Source organism: Phallusia mammillata, chromosome 1, assembly GCF_965637545.1.
Source record: "Phallusia mammillata chromosome 1, kaPhaMamm4.hap1.1, whole genome shotgun sequence".
Classification (NCBI taxonomy): domain Eukaryota; kingdom Metazoa; phylum Chordata; class Ascidiacea; order Phlebobranchia; family Ascidiidae; genus Phallusia; species Phallusia mammillata.
This window is the reverse complement of record NC_137252.1, coordinates 33,553,246-33,565,710: the sequence shown is the minus strand read 5'-3', so window position 1 is coordinate 33,565,710 and position 12,465 is coordinate 33,553,246. Positions and strand designations below refer to the sequence as shown.

The 12,465-nt window shown below is 36.6% G+C and overlaps 1 protein-coding gene across 1 annotated transcript in view; it reads left to right on the top strand.

The window, feature by feature from the left end:
• The first annotated feature begins 271 nt into the window (after positions 1 to 271).
• The window catches only part of LOC145230561 (DNA-dependent protein kinase catalytic subunit-like), a 53,250-nt gene continuing 41,056 nt past the window's right edge, over positions 272 to 12,465 (top strand). Inside the window, exons 1-22 of the mRNA XM_080096007.1 lie at positions 272 to 487; positions 654 to 730; positions 922 to 1,089; positions 1,146 to 1,251; positions 1,513 to 1,625; positions 2,039 to 2,228; positions 2,586 to 2,743; positions 2,809 to 2,868; positions 3,353 to 3,531; positions 3,627 to 3,724; positions 3,962 to 4,150; positions 5,016 to 5,227; positions 5,469 to 5,600; positions 5,967 to 6,172; positions 6,482 to 6,701; positions 7,246 to 7,365; positions 7,769 to 7,916; positions 7,989 to 8,095; positions 9,040 to 9,205; positions 9,357 to 9,568; positions 10,387 to 10,494; positions 10,594 to 10,817. Of these exons, the coding sequence (XP_079952133.1) occupies positions 349 to 487; positions 654 to 730; positions 922 to 1,089; positions 1,146 to 1,251; positions 1,513 to 1,625; positions 2,039 to 2,228; positions 2,586 to 2,743; positions 2,809 to 2,868; positions 3,353 to 3,531; positions 3,627 to 3,724; positions 3,962 to 4,150; positions 5,016 to 5,227; positions 5,469 to 5,600; positions 5,967 to 6,172; positions 6,482 to 6,701; positions 7,246 to 7,365; positions 7,769 to 7,916; positions 7,989 to 8,095; positions 9,040 to 9,205; positions 9,357 to 9,568; positions 10,387 to 10,494; positions 10,594 to 10,817 (3,332 nt within the window). The 5' untranslated portion in view covers positions 272 to 348. The remainder of the gene's footprint in view (positions 488 to 653; positions 731 to 921; positions 1,090 to 1,145; positions 1,252 to 1,512; positions 1,626 to 2,038; positions 2,229 to 2,585; positions 2,744 to 2,808; positions 2,869 to 3,352; positions 3,532 to 3,626; positions 3,725 to 3,961; positions 4,151 to 5,015; positions 5,228 to 5,468; positions 5,601 to 5,966; positions 6,173 to 6,481; positions 6,702 to 7,245; positions 7,366 to 7,768; positions 7,917 to 7,988; positions 8,096 to 9,039; positions 9,206 to 9,356; positions 9,569 to 10,386; positions 10,495 to 10,593; positions 10,818 to 12,465) is intronic.

The window sequence follows — 12,465 nt, the reverse complement described above, 5'->3', positions numbered from 1 at the left end:
TTCAAATTACCGGTTTCTACCACTACCAAACTCCCAAGCCGATTTAAACTAGAAACGGAAACAAATATGTTTTACCCGATCTTCGAAAAACATCTTCTGCCGTCGCCCATGACATCTGTGGAAAATGTAGTTCGTAAAAAGTATTTTTGCTCATCAAATTAAAATTTTTGCACAAAGTTCTTTGCAATCCATTCAACTGGAACGAGCAACCATGTAATTTCAGTTTAGGGGTTTTACCGCGATTATCCTGTAATTTTCGGATTCGGTCACTTTTAATCTTGCTGCAATAATTATTTCTGACTCACTGTGTAGAAGTATGTTTGGGTAGGGAGGGCTGTTGTGTGGGTAATGTCTTCGCTTGCAGAACAGCTGCAAATACTGCACGAATGTGGATTTAGCAGTGATGACGCTTCACTTTATGAAGCAGAAAAACAAGTGAAAGAAATTGAACAAACATGCTCGAGAAGACTCACAAAACAAGAACTAGGTATATTTACATCTTTGTATATTTTTTGTCAGTTGAATTGATTGTTTTAACTTTTTGTAGAAGACGCCTTCAGTTTAATCAACCCATCAATTTCTGCTGCATGGATATACATATACTAATGTATTTAATAATAAACCAAGATTTTTAACATATTCTTGTGTTTTAGGCTTGTATTGCTCTTTGCTGTTCCATAAGGATGGTGGAATATTGCCCATAATTTCCAAGAATGTTGCCAAACCACAGGTAAATCACTTCTTGGAAAATACTAAAAAAATATTTTAACCAGGTTACACATTTTTAAAAGTTTTTATCTAACCGGTACAAATTGATTCAAACTGCTCATTTTTAGTTGAAAAACTTTAATCTTGCTTACTTTAGCAGTGTATTTGTTACTTTTATGGAACTTGCTAAACTGGAATCTCATATGTTTGCAGCATAAAAATGTCCGAGAAGGAATTCTGACATTTCTTTCCACTTTTGTATCTCGTATTGTCTCATACGTACGACCATATGTTAGTGACATACATGGATGTTGTAATGTGGTGTATCGAAGCGACAGATTTGCCAAAAATAAAATCAAGGCCCTAAAAGTTCTAGCAGAAGTAAGTTTGTTTTGTGTAAAAAATTATAGTCTGTTCTTAACCAGACTTTTCTTTAGTTGATAGCTAAACGAAGTATAGCAGGGTCATTTGAAGAGGAACAAATAAAAGGTTTGGTTAAAATGTTGTTTGAGGAAATTGCCACAACAAAATGTACATCAACAGGTGTGTGGAAAACAGTTTGGCTTTTAAATATCTTGTGTATTTTAAACTACTTTGGAAATACGTTGGTCCTGGTAAATATGCTCAATTAGGTCTTACATTTACTAGCTTATGTAGTGCTGTTTTTTTATATTTCCCGATATTAAGTGTTGACCTGTTACATTTTGTGTTTTGTTTGCAACGTTATGTTCTATTTTCCCCAACTTGGTGTTATGCCATTCATTTTTTGTGTTTGTAACTGTTTTACGAATTATACCATTTCAGTGAAAGGTCAATCGTTTCATATGCTTGGTACACTGGCAAGGTATTACCCCGAGTTTATGACAAACCACTCAGAACGACTTTTCGACATATTTCTGAGAGGACTCCGTAAAGAGGTGGGTTGTAGCAACTTGTACATTTACTCACAAATCAGCTTTATTTGCTGTTAATAATGCCAAATGTTCATTTTGGAAAAAAACTTTCAGATCAGATTTTTTCTACATTAAAAACAAGTGAAAAATGTAACACAACCCTTGTATAGTCACAGTTTACTGGTTTAAAACACACCTCTTGAAACTACCTTATTATAACACAGTATATGTGTATGTCATCCTTGTGTTATGACGCCACTTGTCAAATATAACAATGTACCCTCTCTTAAACATGGCAGTTCATACAGATATGACTTTCTAATAAGTGTCCATCATATCTACAACTTTTGTACAAACCTAAATTTGGACTGATCTTTAAATCATCCTTTTTCACACACACAAAATAACAACATTGAAACAACTGTCATCTTTTTTAGATGATTACATCCAACAAGGCTTCGGACCTCAATCTTATTGAGGGTTATTTGTTGGGGCTTCATGCACTCTTGTTTTCATTTACTGCGTCTTATGATGAAGTTCCTGTCACGAGATGTAAAGAGATTTTCAAGTTTGCAAGAATGAGTTTGCAGCCACAAAATGAACTGAGTAGATTTGCTGTTCCTTTGGGTAAGTTTTTAATCTTTGTTTGTTGATAACTGGTTCAAAATAGAACATTGTGCTCAAATGTAAAGAATAAGTTTTGGACAAATAGCAATATATTTTGTTGTTGCTAAAAGACAAAAACATGTTTCCTTTTTATATTTTACCTGAAACATAAACATCAATATCAAAATCCTATTGTCAAATTCAGCTGGTGATTGTATTGTGTATTTTTCACATGCAGTTTCTTTACCAACGTGGCCGATCTCTTGTCACCAGCCGCACTGATGACAGTGTGCACTGTCTGCAGCTCATCATTTATTGGCTCTATGCTTTTACAGTTCCATTACCTTTCTATTGTCATTTAAATCATTTACTTTTCAGCTGGAATGAAACTACTTAAGGACCATGCAGCCCAGTTTGGCCCGCTGCTTGTAGAAAGTTACGAGTCATATTACAATGTTCTCAACTCCTGGTTTGAACACAAAAATCCACAATTAAAACACGAAGCACACGCTGCTTTGGACTCATTTTTACAACAGGTATATAGCGACCAACTGCTTATAAAAACAATGAAACAGGTTTATTATCTTGTGTATTTTTTTAGGTGGCTTCAACAATAGCTGATGAGAAAGGAGCAAGTTCAACATCCAAGCAATTGTTTATGGTCAGTAATTTTCATTCATACCTTTCACATTGCAAAGATCAATGTTAAATACAACCCAGTTTGTATATTGGAAATTTCCCCATTTCAGAAATTTTTCGCCAGGGTGAAGTAATAGGCAACAAACGCAAATTATTTTTTACAGGCATTTTTTGTTGTTGTGTACTCTATCCTTAAGTTAAGACTATCATCAGGTAAATAAACACACGTAAATTCGTAATTGTATGATTTTGGTAACGAAAATGATTGATAACAGAAGGTAATGCACTTAATACAAGCATTACCTTTTTTCTAAGTCATGAATTTTGTTATGCTAGGTGCTTTACCATATTTTTTTAAAAATTAGCTGGGTTTGTCATGCATAATGTCACAACACAACTAACATTTACAAAAATAGGTGTTTTATGTTAACATTTTGCAAAAGCTGCAAAAAGCAGAAAATGGCTGCGAAATTTTTGTGTTAACTAAAAAGTAACTATTCTTTTAGTTTTTCATTCGAAAGTTCAAATTGATGATAAACTCGTCTGACACTTCAAGTAAAGTGATGTCACTGGCTGTTAGAGGCTATGGATTGTTCGCTGGAGCATGTCGTCTGTTTCTGTCAAAATCTGATGTTCGTCACATGTTTTCAGAGATGATGAGCAAATGTGAACAGATGTTTTTGAGGTTAATATTTTTGTAGTATGAATGGCTGAGCACCACCATTACCATTTTTGTGCTACACTAATAATAAAATAATTTACATGACTTTGTTTGTGAAGTGGTGAAGAAGGGATCGATGACAACAAGATTCATCAACTTCCGAGTTTCATCCAATCACTCGCCAACATCACTCAGCAACTTGAGATGGATGACGATGGTATGTGATAAACTAAAACAAGAGTGTACAACCTCTGCGCCAAATTTGGCCATGGAATAAAGTGTGTGTAATCCAAGAATACTTGGTTTTGAACTGAAGTTAGGCCCCTAGTTTTTTGCTAACAAGCGAGCCTTATTCTGTTTTCTTTCTAAACATTTTTGCAGCCGTATAACACAGCTAGAAACCTTTTAGGAGGAAGTATTATGTTAATGTGCAATTTGCATTTTTTTTTCATAGATTTAGGTTCCAGTCAAGGTCTCTCAGAATCTTTTATGTCGTCTTTGTGTCGACTCTGTGTTCTTCTTGTCGAAAAATATCCTCGCCTGCACAGGAAATATTACTTCTTCTGTCACTCATGTATATTATCGGCAGTTCATGCTTTTGATGGAAGACCAGATGTTAGAGATGCTTTCTTGGAAAGAATAAGTCAGTGAAATTTTTTAAGCAAAAATTAGTCAAAGTTTAAAAATAACTAAAATGGAAATATTCTCATCTTTAATGATAACAACTCATGTCCCATAAATAGTAGTGTAAAATAGGGATGTGCCAAAACTGTAAATGTTTGGTTTGGTTGAGCATCTCACGTTAATGCTTGGTGCTGGGCCGAGAATGCTTGGTGCATTGTGAAGGCACAAACATTCTTAATTCCATGCTAGTTTGGAACTATCCTCTAGGTCACCAGCGGCGTGTTAAGCTGTACAGACCCCAGAACTATGAGATATTCCAACATATGACGCATGTAATAAAACAGTCGTTTTTGTTCTTGGCTACCCTTTCGAATCATAGTTTTGTTTTACATGGGCATAAATATGCAAATATAATGCTCGGGTCAGTTTGTGCAACTGCTCGGCCGAGCACCAAGCATAAAAAACAGCGATGCTCGGTACCGAGTGATCAGGTTCTGGCTTGGCTCGGCCCATCTCTAGTGTAGAATTGGACATATTTCTAAAAGTAAACATATGTTGTATGGTTGGAGTACAAGTACAGTTGCACATCTGTTTAATGTTATGACAAGATTTTTACCTGTCTGAAAAACCAATTTCTTTCCTACATGTTTCACAAAACAACATGAAAAAGAATGTAAAATGCGAAACAAAACAAAAAGCATGGGTGTAGAATTTAATATCGGTGTGATATTAAAATGTAAGCTGCACACACGGTAGGGTAAAAATCTGTCGCAGCTTACAAGCTAAAATAAATACGGTAATAAAAAAATTATGTTTGTCTGTATAAATAAATATTGTTGATGTTCTTGTGTCTATTTTTTATGACAAGTACATCTTATCTTCAGCTTATCATGGTCTTATACGATCTTGCTCTTACGGAGTCGTTCTTGGAGAGGAGAGGAGCAAAAATGAGGAAAGAGGCAGCTCTTTAGCTCCTCCAAGTGGTGTTGAGGGTGATGACATCATAGATGATGTAATCAATGATTCTCGGACAATCACATACAAGGATTATGTTTCATTGTGGAGCAGTCTCATGTCTGAGAATAGATGGAGTGAGGTAACATTTAGTTTTTTGGGGGGTGTATAATTCTCTGCTTTGTGCTTTATTTTGTATTTTTATCTATAATGCATGTCAAAATATAATGCTAGACTTGATGGTATTATCATGGGCTTGTTAAACTTGTATTGAGGTTTATGAATTGGTTAAGGGGTTTCAATACGATGGTAAGGACCATTTGTCCAAACTTTCGATATTTACCACCATTGCTCTAAATTGAATGTATTTTTTTTTGTTGCAGAGCACAGATTTTGTTGACAGATCAAATCTCTCTGTCAACAGGAAGGAACTTTGTCAAACTTTTACGTCAATATTTATAAAATCTGTTCTTAAGATTGTGACCAAGCTCAATTTGTCTGCAAGTAATACCAAGGTCAGTCATTTATTTTAGTTCACAAGTAATTTACCTTAACAATAGTTTTTTTTTTACTTGAACACAAAATCCAGATACTATTTCTCTGTATATGTCAGGTATTTGTGGTTGGGAACCTTGAAAGAAACCACCAACTTACATTAAATTTAAACATTTCTAACACATAGAATTGAGCTAAAGTTTGTTATATTTTGTTGTCAAGAACAATATTTCATACTTCTTATCCCATTTTTGTGCACTTTGTGTTACTAGGTCTCATTTTTTATTCTTCTTTGAAAGTTTCATGCAATTAAGGTTTCTAGACAAAACAAAAATCTATCTGGACTTCTTGACATTTTGCAAACAAAATGACTGTTCTTTTTAAAGGACCAAAATGATGACAGCATTCCAAACCCAGGCCTTTTGGAAAACTTACAAGCTGAAAATGCAGATGATTTTAAATTTTTTATTAACATCGTCGATTTATGTTGGGATCTTCTTCCAAATGTGATGTTACCAGGATCACCAGCTGCCAAGGCTTTTTCTTTGCACTTTCAGATCACACTGCAGCAGTTAGTTGCCTTGTCAACCAGGTAAATAATGTATGTTTTTTGTTTGTGTGTTTATTCAATGTTAAGATGAAATGGAAAACAGGTAAACAAAATTGTGTTAAGTTTTTTCAAACTCACAAAAAGTTTAAGATCCCAAATGTGTGGTGTGATTTTTTTCAACTGAACTCTGTTATATGTCTCCAGATAAGTGCACATTGTTCTTGTATAATCTTTTTATATTCTTTCGTTTTACTGAATACCATATTTTTGAAACACTTTTATGTCATATAAGAAGTCACCCACTTCGTTTATCGTTTTCTAAGCAATGCAAATCATTTTTCTATAATAAAGGTTTCCATTGGTCAGTGGTTTTTACAAGTTGTTGGCAACTATTGTGAAAATTTCCTGCAAACTCAACTACTTCTGTGTCACAAAATCTGCTGAGTCATTCTTGGAAAGTCAGGGTGACTCACAAGAAAGTATGGATGTTACTGAAAGCGATAAAATGATGAATCTTTTTGCCAGAGATCGACAAGAGACTTTGGTGCTGCTGCAAAAATTTGCTATAGAAGTAAGTTATTAGGACTTTGCATGCCATATATACAGTGTAACAACAATGAGCCATTTCATGACAACTAAACTAGAGACCGTACACACTGTTTTGACCTGTGATGTCTCATCAGTGCAGTTGGTGACAAGGCATACGGCGTATTGGCTAGTATAGCCAGGCTATGGCACTCCAGTTTTGTTGGATTTTACAGGCTGCAAAGAACAGCCACAACTGCATATAAACCAATGTATTGTTTATTTGTTTTGTATCAAAGTTTCAGTTTTATGCCATCTTTTAAAAAGATATGACTTAAGGTTGTTAAATAAAACTAATATACTGATGATAAACTTTAAATAGGCCATGGTCTTGTTTCAGGACAATTTGTGTTTTTACCATAGCACTGTACAGTTATTTACCAACTAGAAAATAGCATAACATTGATATACAGTATGGATATGTCACTTACGCTAGAACATATTTGTGTAAATGTTTCAATAGACTTTGTTCCGGTACCTAGAAAGCAGTTTTATTTGATCATCAACTTTTTATGTTATTAATCTTTCAGGTTGTGTCGAGACAAAAACAACACAAAGACGACCTGCTTGCTTCCAGTTTGTTTTTCCTTCTAAGTCTTCCAGCCAATGCAGCTGCTGGAATAATTTCTCACTTAACTCCAGCTGTACAGGTTGGTTTCACTTGCAACAACTTGTGTAAATGTAAAAACATTTTCCAAATGTAACTTTTACCTGGTTTATGTGTCTATTTCTATCATCAAATTTCATTTTTTTCATGTAAACACTCACAATTTGTTTCTTGCATTGTCTCCTAGATCACAGTTGCCTGGTTAAAATGGAGAATTACTCGCGTAATAATTAATAGGGCCAAACCGCAATTAAGACGCTGTAAGTCAATAGACAACTGAACAGAACGATTGGGTTTGTTTGTTCGCCTTGCGTTTCAATTTTTTGTACGCACCTGCCACCCATGGCGCTATAGAGCTACATATTGCCTTATTCGCTTGTGACGAACATTAATGGCAGAGACGTGAAAAAGTTGTGAATCGTGATATTACTTTACTTTTTTCTCAGAGAGTTGCAGTACTTGGACTCAGCTACTTTCCTCTTGCCAGTGCGCTCATTAGTGCCCTCGAGCGGTGGAAGGAGGATTACATAAAAAATCCAACTGAGCTTGAACAAGTTATCATTTCACTACAACCGTTTCTTGCATCAGAACAAGGTACAGAATGTGATGTCTTTAAGCATTTTGTTGCCTTTACTATTTGATGTTACTTGTTTTTTTATTTTTTAGGGTCAGATTCTGTAGTCCTGGAAAAAGTAAAACTCAACAAAAAGTCAAAGTCCTCAATCAAAAAACAAAAGAATATCAAAGAGGCTGAGGAAAGCACAAGAAAAAGGGTAAACTGTTAATACTTTTAATACGTTTATTACTAGACAAGACAAGAAATATGCTAAGTCAAGTACGCGACAATCAAAGGCCGGACCACTTACGTAAAAAATCAGGGCGTTTGTTGGTTTTAATTGCAAGTAGAAACTCCGAGTGTTTTAGCGTTTTTAGGGAATAAATAAATCTTTGCAAGGTTGGTTTACTTTGCGCGTATTTGCTCTGAAAAATAACATATCGCGCACACAGAAGGATGCAGTTCAGTAACAGTTCTTGGTCATCAGTTCCAAATAAACATAAGATAGCATGAGGTCTAACATCATTTAAAAGTTTGCTGGAAATCCACGTTGTAACATTTTCCCAATACTTTGCAGTTACAGTGCATGAGTAAAATAGATTTAAAAGGGTTTCTGGGAAATTTTGAAAGAAAACGCACTGTTGTGAGGGTACTATGCCACCTGTATATAATTTATCATTAGTTATGATGGCTTTTAAATTCAATTTCATTTGAAAGGCTCTTAATTTTGTTTCTATCGTATGAGTTTGCTGACACCAATGCGTCTGGCACCTCCTAGCGGGCAAATCTTAAGCCTTAATCAAACACAAAACTGTCAGAGAGCTTAGGAGTAAATGTAAAAATCAAACACAAAACTGTCAGAGAGCTTAGGAGTAAAAGTAAAGTAAGGAGTAAATTTGTTTTACTGCTGTTATAACAACACAGAACAATGAACGCAGCGATTATTGAATGGTTTGATACCAAGTGCATTTACATGTACAATCTCTCTGGTAGTTTTGTATGCGGTCACTTTTTATGTCCGTGTCTAGTGTTTCCTGTTAACGTAATATCGCACGAAACATTAACCGATTTATTGACACACAAGACTGTTGCATAAAACTTGGTCTTATTAACCGACTTTTAGTTGATAATCTGATTCAGCTGCCGCTTTTGTGTATGCAGATGCGATCCCGTGTTGTCAGATACTTGGGTAGTTTAGGTGGAAGTGTGCTCTCGTTCTTAAAGAAACCGGATGAGGGCAACGAAGTCGCTGTAGCGGATTGGGACAAGGACATCGTCATCAAGTACGCTGTCCCGTTTCGTGACTTGAAACCTGAAATTCGACTGGGTATGTTTTTAATTTTCCTTTTGTTGTATTATATTTTACGTACAAGGCGATGTAATAGATATTCGAGATGACCGCAACCGTCCTGTGTTCACAAGATTGTGAGTTCTAATCCTGTCTTGGCTTCAAAAAGTTGAATATCTGCTCTCTGTAGATCTCTACCTCCCTCGAGTGATGGAAATCGCGTCTCAGTCGAGCGACCGACAAGCCAAGATAGCGGCCTGCGAGTTGATGCATTCTATTGTGCTGTACACGATAGGAACAAACGCTCAGACATCGAATATGAAGTCTGTCTCGGGTCTGATGCCTTCACTGTACAAGAAGTTGTTCCCAGTTCTGCTGAGACTTGCCTGTGATGTTGATCAGGTAGACTGTTTTAACCTTTCAATTTTTGATTTGAGAGCATTTTTGTAACCTTCTTTCGCCATCTAGTAGGGATGGGCCAACACTGCAAATGTTGTGTTTGGTCCGGCACCGAGCATCTCACGGTAATGCCCGGTGCTCGGCCAAGCACGCTCGTTGGTGTATTGTGACGTCACAAACATTCCTTATTCCACGCTAGTTTTGTCTTTACGTCACCAGGGGTGTATTACGCTGTAGTAGAAGTATGCGTTTTTCCACCTGATAACGCATTAAAAACACAGTTTTTTTTCTTTGGATACCGTTTCGAACACTAGTTGACTTAGTATGTTTGCAGGCTAAATATGCAATTTTAACACTCGGTTCAGTTTGTGCAACTGCTCGGCCGAGCACCGAGCATCAACAACAGCGGTGCTTGGTACCGAGTACCCGGGTTCTGGCTCGGCTCAGCTCGGCCACCCCTACCATCCACTCGCCTTAAAAATGCGAATAGCTTCCCTTATGGTTTAATATGTAAAAAAGCATTGATAAAACTTCGATTTAGCTAAAGATGCATGAAAATTTGAAATAGTTGTTTAAACAAGCTTCGGAGAACTTGACATGTATGAGAGAGATAATCGAAATTAAGAACACCAAGTTGAAGTATTGGAAAAAAATCTTAATTGCATTCCTGTCCTACATTGTTAAAACCTGGTCATATTTAGTGTTTTGTTTCAATTCAAATCTAAACAGGACCACATTTCAATCACAAATGCTTCTAAAGAATTTGCATCATATTTCCGCATATTGCTGCTACAGCTAAAGCTCTAATTTTGTTTTTGAAGGTTTGCAAGCAAATGTTCGAACCTCTCATGAAACAAATCATTCATTGGTTCACGAATAATCAGCAATTTGAGAGTCCGTCAACGGCCACATTACTCAATGCACTTATGGTAAGTTTTTGGCGCGGTTATCCTACTTTAATGAAGTGTTTGAGTTACAATATCAACATAGATTTAACCTCGATTGTTAAAAATATTTTCTTTTACCAGGATAGCCTGGTCGATTTTGATAACGCAGCATTGCGGGAGCTTTCAGCCCAACTTCTTTGCGAGTTCTTGGCTTGGTCAGTCAAGCAGAACACGGTTAATACGTCATCATCTCCAACCAACGCCAAATCCATCTTGAAACGCATCTACAGTTTGGCTCGGCACCCGTCATCGGCAAAGAGGCTCGGAGCTACGGTGGCTTTCAATCATCTGTACAGGGTGTTCAGGTGCGTTATAGCGATGGACCAAAACTCCAATCAATCTGTGTAACTCCGGAGTGCACGACCTACAGCCGAGCATATGTAGGCTAAAAGATACATTAGGTTAAGTAAACATAAACAAGTGACTTACGGATATCTCATTGTTTACACAAAGCGTAACAATATAGATAGAAACGTCATACGTAGCCGAGAGTTATAGAAAAGGCGTTTTAATTGAAATCAATGAACGAAGTTAGTCATTAATCTTAAATTTTAAGTGAATAGAATACTAGAATAAGTTGTATTTTACTGTTTGGATTTCTTAACTGTTATTTTGAAACAAAAACATTGACACACTGGCGGTGGTTGATAAAATACGAACATGTGATGCGGCCGTCAATAGTGAAAAGGTTGTGCATCCCTGGCGTAACCGCTTAAAACTACCGGTAGCTTTCTTTCAGTGGTTGTTTGTTTCGGTCAGTTTTTGTCCTGTTTTCTAACAAGAATGGTTGGTTTTAAACTGGAATGTCCAAATTTGGTACAGAACGTTCTGTGCAGAGTGTACATATACGTTGTGTTAGTGAAGTATATTTCTATGAATTTGCCAAGGTTTTTATGCGAATAACCGGTTTGCAGTTAGCTGGATTCATCTGAGCTACGTTGGGCGTTATTGAACCCTAAGTAGAATAAATGTCTTGAATTTAGGAGTAACGTGGTTTGCATGTATTAGACCAGTGGCTGGACCGGTAAAAACTTACAAAATTTCCACGGACCGGCAACAAAAGATCGTAGTGAACCAAACGGCTAATTTGCGGACCGGTACCGGTCCGCGGACCAGCGGTTGGATACCACTGTATTAGACCATATGTTTCTTATGAACTGTGGAAGCTTCAATCACACCTACCCTATCTGCAACTGTTCTGTATATTCATTGGAGTGACGTCACACAAAATTGGTTTGTCTTAATCTGACTATTTCTCCCTAAATGGGGTTGGAATCAACAACCTTGTGTACACAAAGTAACACAAATTCTATTTTCCGTTGTATTACAGTTCTGAATCGAGTTATAGGAATAGAAATGTATATTTCATTGCAAGGCATTGTTGCGTCACACTCATTGCAACACAAAGCAGATTTACAACAAACAAAGTTCACCACTGTGACGTCATTATGATATTATTGTTTTTTTAGTTTTTCTTTTGCAATCCGCAAACTATCCTGGCTTGAGTCCATGAGTCGCTTTCGCTCTTCCTCGGTCAAATCCTTAGTTTTTTTGCAAGCTTCAATTGCTTCTGTGTAATATTTCACGGCCTCCTCATCACGTGATGTTTTTCCGCAAACGAACCCAAGGTTGTTCAAAAAGCCACCGTAGACTAGATATTTGGTTGCATCATCTCCAAACTTGCGTTTCAACAAACTTATTCCTTTCCTGATAGTTTCTTCCCACAGTTGATAGGAGCCGATCAAATATAGACTGTATCCAATATTACACAAACACTCTGCCACACATACGCATCGAATTTTGTCGTCGACTTGTGGTAGAGTTTGAATCTGGTGACGCATGTCAGCGATTAAAGGAATCACGTGATCTTTCACAATGGGTTTGTTTGTGACGTCACTGTCCACCATTGATTTGTTTGTTTCATTCAATTGCCACGCACAATCCTTTACACCT